The sequence below is a fragment of the Acinonyx jubatus genome, chromosome A3 (assembly GCF_027475565.1).
Source record: "Acinonyx jubatus isolate Ajub_Pintada_27869175 chromosome A3, VMU_Ajub_asm_v1.0, whole genome shotgun sequence".
NCBI lineage: Eukaryota > Metazoa > Chordata > Mammalia > Carnivora > Felidae > Acinonyx > Acinonyx jubatus.
The window spans coordinates 2,042,413-2,061,664 of NC_069388.1; the positions used below are offsets into that span (position 1 = coordinate 2,042,413).

The following is a 19,252-nucleotide window of genomic DNA, read 5'->3' on the forward strand; positions in this document are numbered from 1 at the left end:
TTAAAACGGGGACTTTATTTACTCGTCTGGAGCAGTGCGCCAGGGCCCCGACTCCGCTCCAGCACAGGGCGGCTCCGCAAAGCCGCTACTCAGTTTGGAACCAAGACTGCCGGGCACTAAAAACACATTGAGAAAACATCGACGCTCTTCCCTTTTTTTTTCCCTTGGCTTTTTTTGTTTTTGTTTTTGTTTTTGCTTTTTTGGTACAAAATGATACAAACAACAATACAAAATAGTTGTGCTGTTGACGGTTACAAAAAAAGTTGGGGCGTCTGCCTAACTCCACGGTGCTCAGAGTTGCAGTGGGGACACGTCATACTCCGGTATCTTTCCCCAAAACAACCACAGTCATGCGGGCTGCTACACATTTTGTCCATTTTCAAAAAGAAACATGCAAATAACAAAAATCAGAATGGAAAAAGGAGAGAAAAGGAAAAGCAAAACGCGTTCCAATTATACACAGAGGAGGCTCCCCACTGGGCAGAACCTGTCTTACGTGCACGCCGGGCCGTGCGAGCGCTTCCGCAGGACGCGCTGGGTGTGGCGCTGTCTACGCGAGACCTTGCGGGTTTTTTGGTGCCTTTTCTAGCACTGACAAAGAGTGAGACTCCCCTCCCCTAACTTTGTACCTTGGAGAGGACAGAGGCGCCCCGTGCATCAGCCGGTGCTCACACTAGGGAAACTGAGGCATCGCGAGGCCCTGACGTTTGGCTGTCTGTCTGGGAGGCCCAGACAGATGCGGGGGTCCTCGGCCGGGGTGCCCGCTGACCACGGCCGCGTTCTCGCCTCCACCCTACGGTGCAGGTGTGTCCTGTTCCCAGAACGAAATTCCCTACAGAAACGAAACTGTGCCCTGGCACTTTGCCAGTGCCGAGTCTGGGCCTCCGTGGCCCCGATCACGGGCACGTGGGGTCCGTGAGAGAGGCGTCTGACGCTGCTTGCACACTTAGCTAATGCTAGCTTGACCTCGGAACCTGTTCCGAGGCAGATATGGGAGGGCAGGGGAACCCCATCTTTCTCTGGCCCCCGAGGACTGCAGGGGCGAGCGAGAGGGGCAGCTGTCTAGACATTTGGAAGCAGGGATGGGTGTGAGAAGTCCCCCATCAACATCCGCCCAGCTGGCAGCCACAGCCTCAGCCTGCAGGATTTAGGCAAACTGCATCAGGGGCCGGGTGGCAGTGAGGGGCAGGGGTGTGGGGCGAGGAGGCAGGGGAGACAGGCACCTGTGCTGGGGTCCACGGGACCGGTGTGCAGGAGGCCGGGTCCTGGGCCAGGCCTGGCACGTCCGTCCCTGAGGAAGCCCAGGGCCCCGGAAACCCGAGAGAGTCGGGATTTCAGAGGAGAATCCACAGCTGCCTCAGTGCCCGGACCGTGTTCACACTTAGAAGTTCAACAGGTGGATGAACTTTCCAAAAACAACAAAACACACAAGATTCCAACTTGCCTCCATCAGTCCTGACCCCACCAGCAATCCCTCGAATGGCCACGTCCCCAGACACAGGGACAGTCCTTGCCTGGCCCCGAGGCATCTGCATAGCTCGGCTTTGGACAGGGGTCCTAGTCCCCCTTTACAGCCCCCCCCCCCCGGCCGAGATTGCCATCTGCATAGACGGGGCTTCCAGCGTGTGACACAGTGACTGTCTTTGTCCCTCCCTTCCTCCCCAGGCAGGGGGAGGGGGTCAGGGGCAGAACCCACTTCAGCCTCACCACCAGCCGGCCACACACCAGTGCTCACTGCCCCAGCTCAGCTCTGGGAGAACGGCGGAGTTGGCAAGGAGTTTGGCACACGGAGGAAGCCTGCCGTCCGGTGGGGACAAACCCAGACCCATTGCACACACACACACACACACACACACGCCCCCATGTACACCTCTGAGGCCAAAGCTGTTTGGAAAAGAGGGTGACCACAGGCAGGGGGACAGGCCATAGGCTGAGACTGCATCAAAGACAACCAGACGGACAGCACGGACAGCAAGCTGAGCCCTAGCCCTCCCCACCTCCCCAAGCCCTTGAAGCTTTTCCTCAAGGCTCCAGGGTGGGAAACCGAGGCAAGCCAGCTTCCCCGAGGGCACCCCAGTGCCAAGTCCCGCCCACAGCCAGTGCACCCTTCGGCCCCTTTCTTGGGGAGCCAGTGAATAGACCAGGGTTCTCCCGCGAGGCTGTCTTCTCCCACCGGGGACCAAGGAGCCTCTTCTCACCCAGAGAACAAACGCGGTGGGGTCTCCCCAGTGGGCCCCGGGGACACGGCGCCTTTCACGTCCTGCGGAACTGACTCTCGAGTCTGGTGTATACGTCGGACCTGCCTGTGCAAAGGGCTGTTGCAACTCTCGGGAGTCTGAGCAGCTGCTCGGGGCTGAGCTGGGTCCAAAGGAAAGGAGATGGGCTGCTGTTTCAGGTGGGTGCCGTCCAGACACATCTGCGGGACCCATGGCACAGCAATGTCAGGGCAGCCTGGCCACTTGGAGCAGGTCTTTGCTGTGCACGTGAGCTCAGGAGCATCGGAGACTCCAATGCAGGAGGGCTGTGGCTTGTGCGGGTTCCCGGCCCTGCCTGCCGTCCGCACGGCCCTCACGGATGTGTCCGGTTCTCGGGGGCTGGGCCTCTGACGGGGTCCTTCGGGAATCCAGTCGCGAGGGGCGGAGGGCTCATGGCAGGGTTTTCGGGGATGCTGGCTGGTTCGGGCTGTGGCTTCTTGGGACGCTGTATTCTTCCGGACCAAAGGCAACGGGGACTTGGGTGGAGTTTGGGGTGACAGTTGTCTCTGGGGAGGGACCCGGGGACAGCCGAGGGAAGAGATGGTGAGCATCAGAGAAGCCCCTGGGGACCCCACCCGCCCCAGCTATTTACAGCGTCTAGAGTCGGAGGGCAGCCAAAGACGCGTTGAAAGCCAAGTGCACACAGCGGTGCGTCTGGTGGACAGGCCTGGCCCGCCCCCGGGGAACTTTCTGCGGCTGGGTCTCCTGCAGCCCTCCAGCCTCAAGGACACCTGAGGGCCCAGGAGACCCCCACCGTGTAGAGCAACGCTGGAGGGCTCGGAAGGGCCGCTGGGATTTGGACCCCAAACTGGGTTTTCTTTGTAAATTTTGTGAAGCAAATCACCCACTTAAAAAAAAAAAAAAAAAAAAAAAAGGACACTTTCTCCCCGATTCCTTAATTGGTGCCTTCAGAGCTGGGACTGGCTGGGGCTGGGGGGTTTGCTCAGGACTGGGGTTGGGGGGCCATACGTGGTCTGTCTGCTTGCTTTTAGTCACTCCTGAGTTTGAGGGAATCTGATACATGTACCAAAAGGCACTTTTTTTTTTTTTGTTTTTAAAAACAGTGCTTCTGTTCTAGGAAATTCAAGTTAAGACAGAGTGCCTCGCGCTCTCCTCCAGCGCCAGCCAGCTACTGCGGTGGGCGACGCGCGCCTGTTGGGGGGGCTGGGGCGGGGAGGGACCCCCTAACACACCACTAAAGGACACGTCCGCAGGGAGCCGGGCAGCCCGGCGCCTCCCACAGGCCCCCTCTGCGGCTCAGTCCTCTTCGCCGCCTCCGTACATGTCCGCCAGCTTCTTGAACCTGGGCCCCCAGTCGTTCAGGTAATCGTAGTCTTGGTCCTCGGAGCTGGAGGAGTTGAGGGAGCTGACGGAGCCCGCGGTGGAGCCGCTGCCTTCGTAGTCGAAGACCAGCAGGGAGTCGTAGGGGGGAGCTGTGGGGTCATTGTCGGCGGCTCGGAGGCCCTGGGTCACAGAGACACGGGGTGAGGGGTGGGGGACACGGGGGCGCCCGGGAGCACTGGGGAGCAGGCCAGGAGGCTGAGCTTTGCATAGAGTAGGTTCTCAGTTAAGTGCGGCCTTGTCTCACCGAGGGGCCTCAGAGAACGGAGTAGGGCTGGGGTGTAGGGAAGGGGGAACAGGTGGCACGCTAGATGCTGGAGGCCACACCGATACCGTGAGGCGAGAGGGCTGGGTGGGGCCTGCGCCTGGGAGCAGCCCCTGCCCAGGGGGCAGACGGGTCGCGATCCCGTGTCTCTGCCACTTGGAATGTGACCCTGAGGTGGCCACAAGTCAGAAGTCTCAAGTTGCTCCACGGTCACCGTCCCCGTGAACAAAACCGGGGACGCAGCAGGTGTTGCCAGAGCCCCTCCCCGTGCGCCCTGGCCCTCTCTCCTCCCGCCAGCAGCTGCGCTCTCCATCCGAGGGGTCCTGTGGCCTCCTCCGGGACCGTGGGGGTGGTGGGTGCACACCCCCCCGCTCCTGAGCCCGTGGGGAGGGGCTCCCGCTGGCCCCGCCCCGGGCCGTCCCCGTGGGGGAGGGGCTCCCGCTGGCCCCGGGCGGTCACTGCGGGGTGGCCTGGGTGCCCACAGCGTCTGCTGGCTGCGACACACCTCACTGCCCAGCCCTGCCCTGGGAAGGGCACCCGTATTCACCCCTCCGTAAGAATGGTTTGAAGTTTCCATGTTTACTTTTCTCTAAGAATTATCCGAAATGGGCTTTTAATCTCAGATCAGGGGTTTTGAAATTTCATCACGTCCCGGGGAGTAAGTGCCGCCTGAGGCAGATCAGCTCTGGGGCAGTTGAAGAAATCTGACCTGCGGCTGGGACATGGGGACATGACGCGTCTCAGGAGCGTCCTGAGACACCTTTGTGTCTCTGCGGAACCACCCCCTGGGCTGCGATCTGTGTAAGTCAGTTATTTTACGGTTAGATTCTGACACGGGCGGGGTACACACGTCGCCGGCCCCCCTTGAGGCGTCAGCGTTAGCAGACGGGGGGGACACGCGGGGCCCCTGCGGTCACAGGGGCGCTGAGGACAGGGTGACTCCTGAGCCCCGGTCTGGATCTGTCCCCTCAGCCCGGCCTGGCCGCCCCACGCGGCGAGGGGCTGTGGCCTGTGCGCGGTGCCGGGGCCTTTTGCTCAGCGGAGCGGCCCTGCTCGGGCGGCCTCGCCCCCGTGCGGAGCACCCACCTCGGTGATGAAGTCCCCGATGTCTCCCGGGTGCGGCACCACGGGCCTGACCGGGTACTGAGGCTCGGCGCCCACGGGCCGCTCGTCCACCCGCCGCACCCCCGGGGCCTTGCTCAGCACGTGCTCCATGGACTCCGGCTGCTGCAGCTGGCTGAGGTCGTAGTCCTGGGGAGGGGCCGGGCGGGGGTACCAGCGGGGGCCGCGGGCAGGGGCGCCCAGCGCGCCTGCCGCCCCGACCCGTCACCCGGTCTGCCCTCCCCGCGAAGCCCGCTCCCCGAATTCATCCCAGTCCTGCCCGTGACCCCAGGCTGCCCTCGCCGGTCTGATGCTCCCCCAGGGCCCCGGGGGCCGCACACCGCCCCTGCTAGGACGCTCCTCCTTTGTTCCCGGGAACAGCCCGGGGCTGGGGCTCCCGTTCACCTGTCTTAAGGGGGCACTGAGCTCTAGTGGGGTGCACAGCCGCCCCAAGTTCCCCACGGCCACCTCAGACCCAGAGTCCAGCCGGGCAGCTCCCTGGAGTCCACGCTCCCGGGCGCCCCGTGCACGTCCCCGTTGTGCGTGCGGGCCGGGAGGGGACAGGGCTGGGGTCCCGGCTAAGGGGGGAGAGCGGGATGGGGGGCGCCGTGCCAGCCCCCGGGTGCGGGCGAGGGCGGGCAGGGAGGCCGCGCCCACCTCTGCTGCCCTGGCAGGTGCGTGGGTCCCTCCGCATCGAGACGAAGGACAAAACGCTTTCCAGCGGCGAGCCTGGAGGGGGCCGCGGCCACGCGCCTCACCTGGTCCTCCTCGCCGCCCCCTTCCTCGTCGTACTTGAGGATGTTGTCACGCACGTCGTCCTCGGGGTCGATGAGCAGCTGCTTGGTGTGGCGCTCCTTCTCCCTCCTTTTCATCCACACCACGAACAGCAGGACCATGGCTGTGGGGGCAGGGGCCGCGCCGTGAGCGGGGGCGCATGCGCGTGCGAGCACGGGTGCGCATGCGTGGCTCAGCCGTACTCACTGAGCAGGATGACGACGCAGATGAGGATGGCCACGATGGCGCTGGTGCCCAGACCAGCCGCCGCCACGGCGCCAACCGTGGTGCAGTCGCCGTTCTCGTCGCACGGGCACACCTTGACCTTGATAACGGACGTGTTGGACAGCGGAGGGTTCCCCGAGTCTGTGACGATGATGGGGACATCGTACATTCCAGCCTCCAGGTAGAGGATACGCAGGCTCAGCTGAGCATAGTCACCTGGCAGAGGAACAGGACAGGCTTCGTTCAGTCTGCAGCCAGCACTCCTTTACCCCAGGACTGCGAGGGGACAGAGAGTCCGACAGCACGAAAGTCTAAAATATATTTGGTCCATGCACGCACGCACACACGTGCTAGATCGTTCCGTAGAGTGAAAAGATATTGGCAGTTCAAGAAAAGAGCAATTGCCACATGTAGGATGAAGAAATCACTTCCTTAATATATAAAGAGTTCTGCCAAATCAATTAGAAAAAAATCTCAAAGAAAATTAGGCAAGGGCATTGAACAATTAACGGAAGAAACAGCAAATGGCCAATGAATAGATGAAAAGAGGGCACTGGTAGTTAAGAGATGAAAACGGAGACAATGATTTTGGCTAATATTGGGAAAATGCTCTTTAAAACTGACATTCAGGGCTCCCGGGCGGCTCAGTCAGTTAAGCGTTCGACTCTTGATTTCGGCTCAGGTCGTGATCTCATGGTTCATGGGATTGAGCCCTGGCTTGGGGTCCTTGCTGACAGCATGGAGCCTGCTTGGGATTCTCTCTCTCTCCTCTCTCTCTCTCTCTCTCTGCCCCTCTCCCTATTCACACACTCTCTCTTTCAAAATAAACATAAAACATTTTCTAAAAACCAAAAAATAATGACATTCAGTGTTGGTGAGGGCTTGGGTAAGCAGGTGTTCTCTTGTACTGCTGGTCAAACTACAAATTGGTGTGACCTTTCCAGATGCATCCTCGGTGCTAGAAAATTTCCGAATCTGGATACCCCTTTATACAACAAATCCACACCTAGGAAACTGCCCTCAGGAAATAGATCGGTCAGGGTCCCGCCAGTCAGTGCCGCGTGCAGGAAGCAGTCACAGACATGAGTGGCTGGGGCTGCAGGATGTTGATGGCCGTGCTCGTTCTAAGAGTGGGACTGCCTTCATGGCCCCCTCAGGGACGGACTGGAGCACGGCCAGCGTCCCCTGCCTCATGGGGGTCCGGTGGGGGGGGCAGGGCTCCCATCTCCACCGCTCACTCTTCCGTGGGCCGCCTTGGGGTGCTGCGCCCCAGACGTGTCCACTCTGCTGGTGCCGGAGGCGGGCTCACCGTTCAGGCGGGTGATGGTCCAGTTCTTCCGCACGGCAGCCGGGGCAAAGGGCAGCTCGAAGACATAGGGGCCAATGTTGGGGTCAACGTCGGCATCGGCCGCGGTGATGTTGATGGCGTTCAGGCTGGGCTTCTCACAGATCTGTGCCTCCTTGGGCAGCAGCTCGGGGGCGTTGTCATTGATGTCGATTAGATAGATCTGGAGGGTCCCGGTGCCGCTAGCAGGGGGGATCCCTGTGGGACAGGCACAGGGTGACTGTGCGGGGTTGCTCCTGATTCTCCACGACCACGGGCACATGATGATGCACGTGGGACCCGCCCCAGCCCCACCGCCCTACCCAGGGATGGATCCCCGGCCACATCCACAGCCCTGAACCTGCACCAACACCTGCTGTACAACACACACAACCACTCAGCTGTGGAGCTGCCAGTGTGTGCGCGCACACACGCAACATGTGTGCGCATGCACACACACGTGTGCACACATGCACGTGCACAGTCGCCCACAGTACACACACGCACGCAACACAACGTGTACACATGCACACATGCGCACATGCATGCACGCACGTGCACACATGCAAACACACCCGTGCACACGCGCAACACGCACGCGCACACGTGTGCACACATGCACGTGCAGTCGCCCACAGCACACATGTGCACGCAACATGTACACATGCACACGCACACATGTGCACGCATGCACACATGCATGCACGTGCACACATGCAAACACACCCGTGCACACGCGCATGCACACACGCACGCGCACACACACGTATGCACACATGCATGTGCACAGTCGCCCACAGCACACACATGCACGCAACACATGTACACATGCACACACACATGCGCAATACATGCACGATGTGCACGCATGCACACGCATGCACGTGCACACATGCAAACACACCCGTGCACACACGCACTCACACACACAACACACATGCACGCACACACGTGTGCACGCATGCATGTGCACAGTCGCCCACAGCACACAGCTGCATGCACACGCGTCCATGCATGCAACACGTGTACACATGTGCACACACACGCATACACGTGCACTCATGGATGCGCACACATGCAAACACACACGCCCATGCACACGTGCATGCACACACACACGTACGCGCACACACAAGTTGCCCACAGCACTCACGCGCACGCACATGCCTGCATGCGCATGCGCGTGCACACAGTTGCCCACAGCACTCACACAGTTGTCCACAGCACTCAACACGCACGCACGCGTGCACACGCACACGCACAATGTGCACACATGCACATGCCCACCGTTGCCCACAGCACTCACGCAGGGCTCTCTTGATGCACGGCTGCAGACGGCGCTCACCAGCCGGGACCCACCCCTTCCGGGCCCCGTGCCGCTGGCACCTGCCTTCTCTTTCCCGAGCCTGGGCTCCTTGCGGCCAAGCCCGTCCTCCGTCCTAGGAGGCTGGGTGCAGCCTCCCCTTTTCGGGCTGCCCTCTACTTTCTGCTGCTTTGGCCGAGGGTTCATTTAAAACCACTTTCTAATCCGGCAGCTTGCGCTGCTGGAGGAGGGGCACCACCCCCACCAGCGAGGCTGGCGCACCTCACGGTCAGCTTCCAGGGCCGGGCTTTCGCAGACCCCGAGGGTCAGGGAAGCCAGGAGGGAGGCCAGCAGGTGGTGACCGGGCCCCAGCTTTCACTTGCTGTGGGACGAGCCTTTGTGCGAGGGCTACTCTCGCTCCTGAAGCCTCAGCGGCACCACTGTCCTAGAACCCACCGGCTGTAGGTCTGCCTCAGGACCTTTGCACATGCTGCTGCCTAACTCTGGGACTCCCCTGAGACCCCATCTTCCCTTGGCTTGTTCCTTCTGGTCCCACAGGTCTTGGCCCCACGGCTCGGGAGCACAGCTGGAAGCCCTGGCCCCTCCCTCCCATGCCCTGCTTTGTTTTCTTCCAGAACTTGCTCCCTGAAATTCTCTGGCTGACTTGTTTCTCATTCGTCTCGTGAGGGCAAGAGACTGCTAAGTTGTCCACTAATATCCACTTCCCTGTTTGTCTTTAAAAGACCTGGAGCCCCAGATTTTATCTGGGATCGTCACTGCCCAGCCAGAAGACATATTTCTCAACATCCCTTGCAATGAAACGTGGCTTCGTGGCTAAGTCCTGGCCTTTACGAGCTGGGGGTGGAAGTCCTTAGAAGGGCAGAAATGTGTCCCTGCCTTTCTTGGTCTTCCTCCTGTCTGCCGGCATGTGGTCGTGACGGCTGGAGCACGGCAGCCATTGTGGACCGTGCCGTAGCTCGCTGAAGACACACAGGTGGCCAGAGTGAGCCTGCTTTCTCAAACCAGACCCCAGACCCACGGCTGCCGGCCTGCCTCCAGTCTTCTTTCGCGTGGGAGAAAAGAAACCTCACTCACGCTGCGATTTCTATCACCGTTACGCGGCTGGACCTGGTTCTAGCTGACACACGGGCCCCTGGAATGTCAGCCTTGTCTGTTCGGTCGGCTGATGAGCACCTGGCACACAGCAGGAGCTCGTGGCAATGACAGCACTGGCAGTGGCGCTGACCTGGGCTGGGCCCTGTTCCCAGTGCTTCAGGGGGCACCAGCTCATCAATTCTCACAGCCCCAGTGGAGGCGGTAAGTTTATCCCCACTTTGCAGAGGAGGAAACTGGGGGACGGAGCGGTCAGGTCTCTCCCCACCACTAAGTGGTGCCAGACTGATTCCTGGCTCTGAGATCTTTCTTCTCCCCTCCTGTGCAGAGTTGGGTAGACACCCTGGGCTCTGGGCCTTGCCGGCTCCTGGGTGCCCTGGATCGGGGGTGGGGTGGCCACGGGGCCTGGAGTCCCAGCACCCATCTGTCCACACCCCTGGGAGGCCCCAGTGCTCGTGAACCTTCTTCCTGCCCCATCCTGGCTCCACTGCTGCCGCCTTTGCTCAGCCCTCCCTCCCTCACCCCTGCCCAGCCCTCCTGCCTCAGCCCAGTTCACCTTCACCCCTACCCGAGGCCCCTTGGGGTTCCCCAGTCTGGCTCAGGGGCCTTGCCGTCACCCTCTCCGGGCTCCCAGGGCTCACACGGTTGGCATGTGGCTTCTCACGGGTGTCTGCCCTGCCTCTGGGGCCCCTCGTGGGCCCCTGCTCGGACTGAGGCTGCCGGGGTCCGGGTCAGGGGTGGTCAGAGTCACAAGGGGTGGCAGCCCCGGGGCTGCTTGGAGGAGGCCCTTCCCCGGCCCCCTCTGGTGGTCAGGCAGCCCAGAGCTCTGAATGCATCCACAGAGGGGCCTGCCCGAGGGCACTGAAGGACGATGAGGTCCCCTTGCGCCTCCGCACAAGACACCTGGCGTGGCGGGTGCCCCCCTGCTCCCCTCCTCCACCTTCTCCGGGTGCTGGACGGGCCTCACTCGGTCTCCCTGCCATAAAGCGCACGGCAGGGGTGAGCACCCGACAGTCGCCCCCTGGAGTGGGACGCACCGTTGTCAGCTGCCAGGAAGGTGGCCTCGTAGACGTTGTTTTTGATGTAGAGGGATTCGCGGTCAAGGACGGCTGCCGTGGTGATCTGACCGTTGGTGGCATTAATGTGCAGCCAGTTTGCTGGGTCCGACAGTTTGGAGTATCTGAGGAGGGAGGAGGTGAGGAGGTGAGGAGGTGAAGGGGGGAGTGACCCCGAGCCCCCGGCCTGCCCTGGCCACCGGGCCCGCCAGCCTGCACTTGGCAGGACGCGGCCCTCGCGGGGTGCCCGCCTGGACCCCGGGGCTTTCCCTGCCGCCTGGGATGGGGTCCTCCCTCAACAGTGGCTCACGGTCGCCGTGGCGGACGGGTTCCCGATCCTCACAAGGACCCCAGGAGACAGAGACTCTCATTGTCCCCTCTTTACAGATGGGGAGACTGAGGAACTAAGACGGAGAGGCCAGGGGACCCGCAGCGACCTGGACCAGGACCGACCTGACTCGAGATACTGCTGAACGTGTTGAAAACTTTCCACCTTCTTGGGTGAGCGCCTGTATCACACGGGCCAGGTGATCCCCGCCGTCCCCAGCCCGGAGCTCCTGGTGCCCCCTGCCCGGACGCACAAGATGGGTCGGGACCCACCTCACGGCCTGCTGCATGAACCGGTCGGGGTCCACTGCCGAAAACGTGGTCAGTACGGTGCCGGTGGGCACGCCCTCCTCCAGGCGGATCAGCTTGTGGTTCGAGGGGAAGTAGGGTGCCTCGTTGATGTCCACGACGGAGATGGTCACCCCTGCCGTAGACTGGAAGGACATCTGGATCCCACTGGCCAGGGGCGCCTGGTTGGACACCATCACGGTCAGCATGAAGGCTCTGTTCAGCTCGTAGTCGACTGCCTGGAACAAGGGAGGCCCCAGGGGTGAGCCGGCACAGGCACCCACGGGGCCGGCTCAGAGGGTGGGGGCCGTGGGCTGGTTGGTCTGCACCCGCCGCCCCAGTCTGTGCCTGCGCCTCCCACCAGCTCTGTGCCCAGGAGGCCAGTCCCTAGGGAGGCCGGCCCCTCGTCTCTGGCTTCCCGTGGAGTTTGCCAGTGGGGGGAGAAAGAGTTTGGGGAAAAACTCTTTGGGGCAGAGAGGGAGGGAGACACAGAATCCAAAGCCGGCTCCAGGCTCCCAGCTGTCAGCACAGAGCCCGACACGGGCTTGAACCCATGAACCATGAGATCATGACCTGAGCCGAAGTCAGACGCCCAACCGACTGAGACACCCAGGTGGCCCCTGGGCTTATTTTTAAAGCCTCTGATGTATATTCCAGGGTAAGGTAAATAAACGCGTGTAATAACGTGGTTTAGGAAATAAGATTTTCCGGGTACGAGAAAGGAAAGACGAGCATGAAGTCACTGAAGTTAAGTAAAAATCCTCCAGTGTTAAATTCGAATAAAATGGCCATCGGAGTCAGTGAAGTGAATGGAGCCGGGCAGGGTGGGCTCGTGAAGGGTTGTTCCTCGCTCTGCCCCCTGGAACCCCGAGGAGAAACGGCAGGCAGGCAGCAGCGAGCCCCTCCGCCGTCCGGATGCTGGCTTCTAAGTACCCTTCTCACTGGAGAAATGGCCGACCCAGACGGGAGGCAGGCCGGGCCGCGAGATGAACTGGGGGCGTCCGGTTGGGCCACGGTGCAAGGAAGCACTCGGGAAGGGACCCAGGAACCAGCCAGGGGAGTTCCCACCGGCCAGAACCGATCATGACTGCAGCTGACCAAAGCACGGTGAAGACATAAAAATCCACGCATTCTTAACCGTAGTGAGAAGATGAACACACGCGTGCGCGCGCGCGCACACACACACACACACACACACACATTTTGTTTATTGCTCTGGTGGGATGATTAGTGGTCTCCAAAGACGTCCAGGTCCTGATGTCTGGAATCTGTGACCACGTTGCCCTCCACGGCACAGGGACTTTGTGGACATGATGAAGTTAGGGGTCTTGCAGTGGGAGATGGCCCAGGACTCCCCAGGGGGCCTGAAATGCCATCCGAGGGTCTTTACAAGGGGAGACAGAGGGACACAGCATCAGCTGTGTGAGCACCGAGGTTCTGGCTCTGAGGAGGCAGGAAGGGCCACAGTGTAGGGACGTGGTTTCTAAACTGGAAAAAGCAAATGGAATCCCCAGGGGGAGCCCAGCCTTGCCGGCTCCTCGGTTCCGGCCCAGTGGAGCTGATTTTGGACATCCGACTACCAGACGTGGGAGAGAATAGCGTGTGTGTTGAGCGCCTCCCCCGGGCTGGATGTGATTTGTTACGGCAGCACCAGAAACCCGGAGGGACCGCGGCCAGCCGCCAGGCTGAGAACGGACGAAGAGAAGTAACGCGTACAGGATTGATCTCGCGTGTCCTGTCGGGCCCCGTCCTGGTTTCGTGTTCCTATTTAGTGGCTTAGGGCAACACAATTTGTTATCTTACAGTTCTGGAGGTCGGAAGTCAAAACTCAGCGTCGCCGGGCTGAGGTCTAGGTGTGGGCGGGGCCGCGCCCTCCCGGACACTTGCCTTCTGCAGCCCCCGGAGCCCCCGTGCTCCTGGCCCCTCCTCCCCCTTCCGAGCAGCAACCTGCCCCTTGAGGAGCCGTCTGAGCTCTGCCTCCTCCCCACGGCTCCTCCGACGCTCACCTCCTGCCCCCATCTCGCAAAGAGGCTGAGTCCAGGGGGCTCACCCGGACTTCCCAGGGAAGCGTCCTCTCCCAGAGCCCCTAGCTGACTGCTATGCACTGGCAGGTTCCGGGGACTCGGGCCCGGGCATCTCTGGGGGGCCGCTGCTCTGACCACCGCGACCTGCCTTTCACCTAAGTGCACAGCCCTTGCTGCTGAGGGCAAGCTCTTTAGTACTGACTCATCGCAGCCAGGGAACGACTGATTCTTAAAAGCACCATTTTGTATGAGTGGAGACACATATCCGGACAAGGGCCACCAGCAGGTGATAAGACCAGTGGAGGCGGACCGACAGAGGACTGCACGTTTGCGGGTACAAAGTGTCACACCGCAGCCCGTGTGCTGGTCATAAGGCGGGGGTGGGGGGGAAGAGTCAGGTCTACAAGGACGGAAGGGGCTGTCAGCGCCCGAGCCCAGTGGGCAGGCTTACGTGGCCAGAGAGGGACGGCCAGGGGCTTCCTGATGGGACTTCTCCGCTCCAGCCGCAAAGCTCGTCCCCACGGAGGGACCCTGCAGGTCTAAATCCCAGGGCACGGGAATTGTGGGAGAAGAGGAGCAAGACACATCGTGACGAAGTGACTGGACAAATCCGCCACGCGGGGCCAGATTCCGTCGGCCATCCGCCGCTGTGTCTACGACAGGTGGATGGTGGACGGGACGGTGGAATCCTCTAGAGTATGAGAGGTTCGAGAGATGCTACGACCAAAGGCATGCAGGGACCCCGTTCAGATCCAGGTCTGAAAAACCACCGCAGACAGACACTTTCAGGAAGGTTAAGGGGAACGGAGCACAGATTTGGACCGGAGACTCCGAAGGAAACACGGCCCGGGTCTGGTACGTGGTTACGTAAGCGGAACACGTGTCTGAGGGCGATGCATCCTGACATACTTAGGGGTGGAGAATCACGAGGCCGGGGAGTGAAAAACGCATTTCAGCCACAAGTGTGGATGGCGGGGATACGGGACAGGCTCACGGCCGTCCGACTCCTGCCAGTTTCCACGGAAAGTAGTTGAACGTGCTTCTGCTTGGAGAGGAATGTATCTGCTGTGTCAGTTTTCGCTGCGGACCCCCTACTTGCTGGTGGCGGGGCCGCCCCGCTGGTCCGACCTGAGCCCCCTCCCCCCCACCCAGGTCCATCCCCAGCAGCTCGTTTGTGAGCATTAGAAACCTTACACGCACTGCATCAAAGCCACGCCTTCTCAGCTACTGTGACAGAGGGGGTATGAAGTAGGACACAAAGGAATTTAAGAGCAGTGAATAATATTATGGGGTGGGCATGGGGCTTCACGAGACCCCGGGGCCGGCCCCACGGCAGAGACCGGGGCTCTGGCCTGATGTCCCCATCGCCCTCTCCAGGCGTGGTCCCCGCGGGCCTCCGGGAGCCCCGCCCCACCCCCACCACGAGACGCCACGTCCTTCCGTGGCACAGGCCGTGTCACGACTGTCGTCTTCCCCTGCCCCTCACAGCCCTTCGAGGAGGGGCTTCACCTTGTGTCTCAGCACAGAGCCAGCGTGGGTCGGCCTGGGGCAGCGGGGGATGGTCTGATGCCTCCCTGGTCGCCCACCGCTGCCCATCACCTGGCACGCGATGCTGGGTGCTGCGAGGCGCGTGTTTGCGGGAGGGCCTTGATGTCACCCGGGCAGGACCCTCACCGGCCCCAGCGGGCGGCCAGTGTGGTGAGGCACGCTGGCCCGAACCATACCGGGGGACTTCAGGCCAGAGGCCACGAGCCCCTGTCCCTCCCAGGTGTGGGCTTGTTTCCTCCGTCCTGATGTCCGATCGCCTCCAGGCCCACAGCACACACCTGCACCCACGCTGTGTCCAGGGCCCCCCGGGGCCAAACGGCGGCTGGTGTCCTAGCGCCTCCCCCAGGACCCCCCGAGAGCCGTCTGGGGACGGGGCGACGTCACTTAAGTGTGATGGTTTTGTCCGCGAACGAGCCACCACAGGAAGTAATCTTTCTCCCTGTTTATTGGTTCATGTCCCCGGGGGACACGGAATAACGCTGTGTGTAATGCATTAAGATAGTGTCACCGGTCTGAGTGAGAACGCCTTCCAGAAACACTGTTACGGCCAGTAACCGTCTGTAGGAGGGCGAAATAAAACACACTTGTAATGGGGAAATCGATAGGTAATCTGCCCCTCCAGCTTCCATCAGGGCGGCTGTGTGTGCTCCCTGGTCTCACCGTGGCTGCCTCCCCGGACGTGGCCAAGACCCTTCGCTGAGAGGCGAGGGGCTGGGGGCACCCTGCTGAGGGGGGATTCGCTTCTGGGCGGGAGCTGTCACCTGCAGGGCTGCGGGGCTGGTGGAGGGAGGGGCTTGTGGGGGCCGCACGCCCTGTTCCCCCCGACCCCTGGCCCCCTGCCCCCCTGCGGCCCCGCTTCGGCCTCTGGGAGCCTTACTGCTGCCGAGGGGGGGGACAGAAGAGGCCAATTCTTGGCTTTTCTGCTTCAAAAGCTGAGGTCCAGGTGAGGCAGGAGAAAGGGCCTGTGATTGGTCTGCGCCTGTGGTTTTCTCCTTGGAAGAGATTGTGGTTTCATGGTTGGAGGAGGGACAGGAGGGGGACGTGTGGGGAGAGGCCGGGGGCTCTCGAGGAGGCTGGGGATGGTGACAGATGCCCACCGGGGCTGGGGGCCTGGGAGCAGAGCGGCTGTGCCCCAGCTTGGCTAGAGCCTGAGAGATAGCAGGCCCAGTGGGGCTGGGGAGGAGGGGGCCGGGGGCGTGGGGGGCAGGCAAGACCTGCCCGAGGGGACTGTGTATTTCCTCAGACTTCAGGGCCGAGGGACAACGCAGCCAGCCTGGGCAGTGAGGGCCAGGCTGGCCACACACATCTCTGCAGTGGCCCAGGGATGCTCTCCTCCCCTACCCGGCACCTGGTCAGCCCCGAAGGCAGAGGAGGTCCCAGGACTCTGGGGGGCACAGGGGCTGGAGACAGCAGGTGGGTGGTGTGACAGAAGGCAGGCACACCTGCGGCAAGAACGTCTCCGTGGCTCCTTCTCACACCCCCCTGCAGACTGTCAACTCCGCAGGCCGGGCAGTGATGTGTACCCAACACAGGGCCCGATGCCTCCAAGGGACCTGGGGACCCTGGTGGGATTGAGGTGACCTTCCTTGAACACTGGGGGACGGGTGGGGAGGCAGCCAGTCCGTGTCATGACAGCAGCTGTTCCTGTCAGGTGAGCTCTCACTGCCTTCCAGGCGCTGTTCCAGGCGCTGCCCTGCCCTTCTCTGTCCAGGATCTACTGCGGGGTCAGCGACAGCCCTGCGCGTCCGGGGCACAGCGAGGGCGACGGGCCCGTGCCCGCGGTAAGGGAGCCAAGAGCCAGCCGCCTCCCCTGACTGCCCCCCACCGCCCGCGCCCCCTCCTGGCCACCCTCCTCTGCAAGACAACGTCTGAAAGGATGCGTCTTTACCAAAGAACGCAAAATTAACCCGAACGTGCTTTCCAACACCCATCTTGCCTTAAAAGACTTTGAACCGGGAGTCTGGAGGAACGTCCCGCGTGGGTAGCAGCGCAAAGAAGGAAAAACGGAGAAGCATGGTGCGGGTGACGGATGCCATCTGCACACGCGGTCCGGGCTCCGTGGGGACGGCGCGGCCGCCTGTGCGCCCGGCGTTAAGGGCCGTGAAACTCAGTCTTAGGTGCACATGTGGTAGGACTCACTTGTGACTTCTGACGAGCGCGCGGTCCTCTCTCCCGCACCGCGCTGGGGACGCAGGAGTCCCCCCAAGCCCCTCACTCTGCCCCCCGGTCGTCACACCCCCATCCCTAACACCGTTCTTGACATTTGTCTATAAATCGCGACACCAAATCCTGGATCAACACAGCACGGGGAAGGGAAGGCACAGGCCTCAGCTGTTCAGAAAGGTACATGACAAATCTTCAGACGTTAGACAAACAAGTCCCGCCATGCCTTCGTGGCTGAGCTGGATTTATCTCCGGGATCCAGGGATGGGGTTCACCCATTCCTGGACTGAGGCAGTGATGTGGCCTTCAGGGAGGGGACAGGAGAGTGGTCTCTGGGGGGTGGGGGGGGTGGCAGGTCAGGCTGCCCAGTCCCTGGAGGTCACACGACCAGGTCCTTGGGAGCCTGCCTCCGGTCCAGCAGGTGGGTCCCAGGGTCGCGGCCCCGGGGCGGAGCTCGCCACGGCTGGCAGGAAGCGAGGAGGGCACCCACCTTGACCACGGTGACCATGCCCTCATTGGTGACGGGGTCTGTGCGGATGCTGAAGTGCCCCGAGGGGTCCCCGCTGATGATGCGGTAGAAGGCGTTCCAGTTTGGCGAGTGGGGCTGGTCTCGGTCCATCACGGTCAGGTTTGCAACCACCACCTCCACCTGGTTTTCGGGTACCTCCCCTGCGTACTGCAGAACACAAGGAGACAGTGTTCTCACCCTGTGGGGCCTCTCGACCAGCCCCGGGGATGCACCCCCTGTCGCCCGCAAGTGGGCCCATTTGGCGCGCACGGTGGCTGCTGAGAGCCCTCCGGGCCCCCCCCCCCCCCCCCGCCCCCGCCCCCGGCTGGCCCGGGACTCAGAGCCGTACCCACCACCTTCAGACCAAGGCTCACGGGCACCTGCACACACGTGTGCACCAGCCTTCCTCCTGAACCCCCTTCAGACCTTCCCCGTGTGCCCGGAGGCCCGTGTGACAGCTGGGCACACGAGACACCACAGCACGTGCTCGCAGCGTGCAGGGCTTCCCAGGAGAATCCTGCCTGGGCTCCCCGCCCCCCACCCCCGGTCCCAGCACCGTGCCGGGCGCTGCCCATGCCGTCTCCTCAGGGTAACCCTGTTCTCACCCCCATTTTACAGATGAAGCAAGAGAGGCTGAGAGACCCTGGGGCACCACAAAGTGGGGTGCAGAGTGCCAGTCCTGAGGACCAGCCCCCTGTCACCGTGGGCCGGGTCACCGGCCGGGGAGGAAGGAATCCAGAGACAGTCTTGGGAGTGGCCCCAGGCAGCCTGGCTCCCAGCCCTCGTCCTCCCGGGCCCCCTCCGTGCCTGCCTAGTTTCAGAAGTGGTGCCCGAGCCTCACAGGACTCCCCGTCACCACCACCTCCCGGCCACGCTGCCCTGTGCCCACCCGGGGGCCGCGGCCCCAAAACGCCCTTTCGCCCCCCAGGACAGGCATGGCGTCGCTTTACACGGAGGACGGTCTTCCTGTGCACCCAGGGAGCGGTGGGCCTTGGCCTGTGCTCCAGAACGAACTCACCACCCCGAGTGCGTTTCGAAACGCCCGGTGGGGGGTGTCAGGCAGCCGGTCACACGTCCTCCACCACCTGAGTGCGTTCACGGCTCGGACTCTGCAGCTACCATCTGGGTTCTTTGACACTCTGCGTCCGGGGCTGACGGCAGCCCAAGGGCCAGGCCCCTACACACGGCGCCCCCGTGCGGGGCTGGCTGGCTGGCTCTGAGGGGACCCCCTCCCCGCCGGGCGACGGACGCCAGCTGGTGGGTGTGGCATCCGGCCTCCCGTTCTCTCCCTCGGGAGCTTGGGTCATCCTGGGAGAGACTGGGCCCCTCCAGCCCGGCTCTGGGCCTGGATTGCCGCACTGGTTTCTGCCCCGGGCACTCGAAGATTCGGGCCTCAGCTGGTCTTTGGCGAGGGGGTTCTGGGTGCAAAGAACAGAAAATTGGGCCACAGTGCCTTGAACACAGGGGTTGACTTCCCAGAACCGGGAGCCTGAAGGCCGAGGGTGGCCATCGGTGGTTCTGTGGGTCAGTGACGTCGGGGCTGGTGGCTCTGCTCTTTCTGGCTTCCTGGAGGTCAGAACCCTGCAGCTCGGCCAGTGTGTGCTTGGTGTGCGGCTCCGGGGACCTGGGGCCTCAGGC

The 19,252-nt window shown here is 62.2% G+C and overlaps 1 protein-coding gene across 2 annotated transcripts in view; it reads right to left on the bottom strand.

Moving 5' to 3' along the window:
• The window catches only part of CDH4 (cadherin 4), a 532,985-nt gene continuing 513,733 nt past the window's right edge, over positions 1-19,252 (bottom strand). For both annotated transcript variants that reach the window (XM_053199762.1, XM_053199763.1), the window contains 8 exons: positions 17,597-17,782; positions 11,357-11,610; positions 10,739-10,881; positions 7,271-7,504; positions 5,944-6,177; positions 5,721-5,860; positions 4,948-5,112; positions 1-3,719 (listed from right to left, as the gene is read on the bottom strand). In XM_053199762.1, coding sequence (XP_053055737.1) covers positions 3,513-3,719; positions 4,948-5,112; positions 5,721-5,860; positions 5,944-6,177; positions 7,271-7,504; positions 10,739-10,881; positions 11,357-11,610; positions 17,597-17,782 — 1,563 coding nt within the window. In that variant the 3' untranslated portion in view covers positions 1-3,512. The remainder of the gene's footprint in view (positions 3,720-4,947; positions 5,113-5,720; positions 5,861-5,943; positions 6,178-7,270; positions 7,505-10,738; positions 10,882-11,356; positions 11,611-17,596; positions 17,783-19,252) is intronic.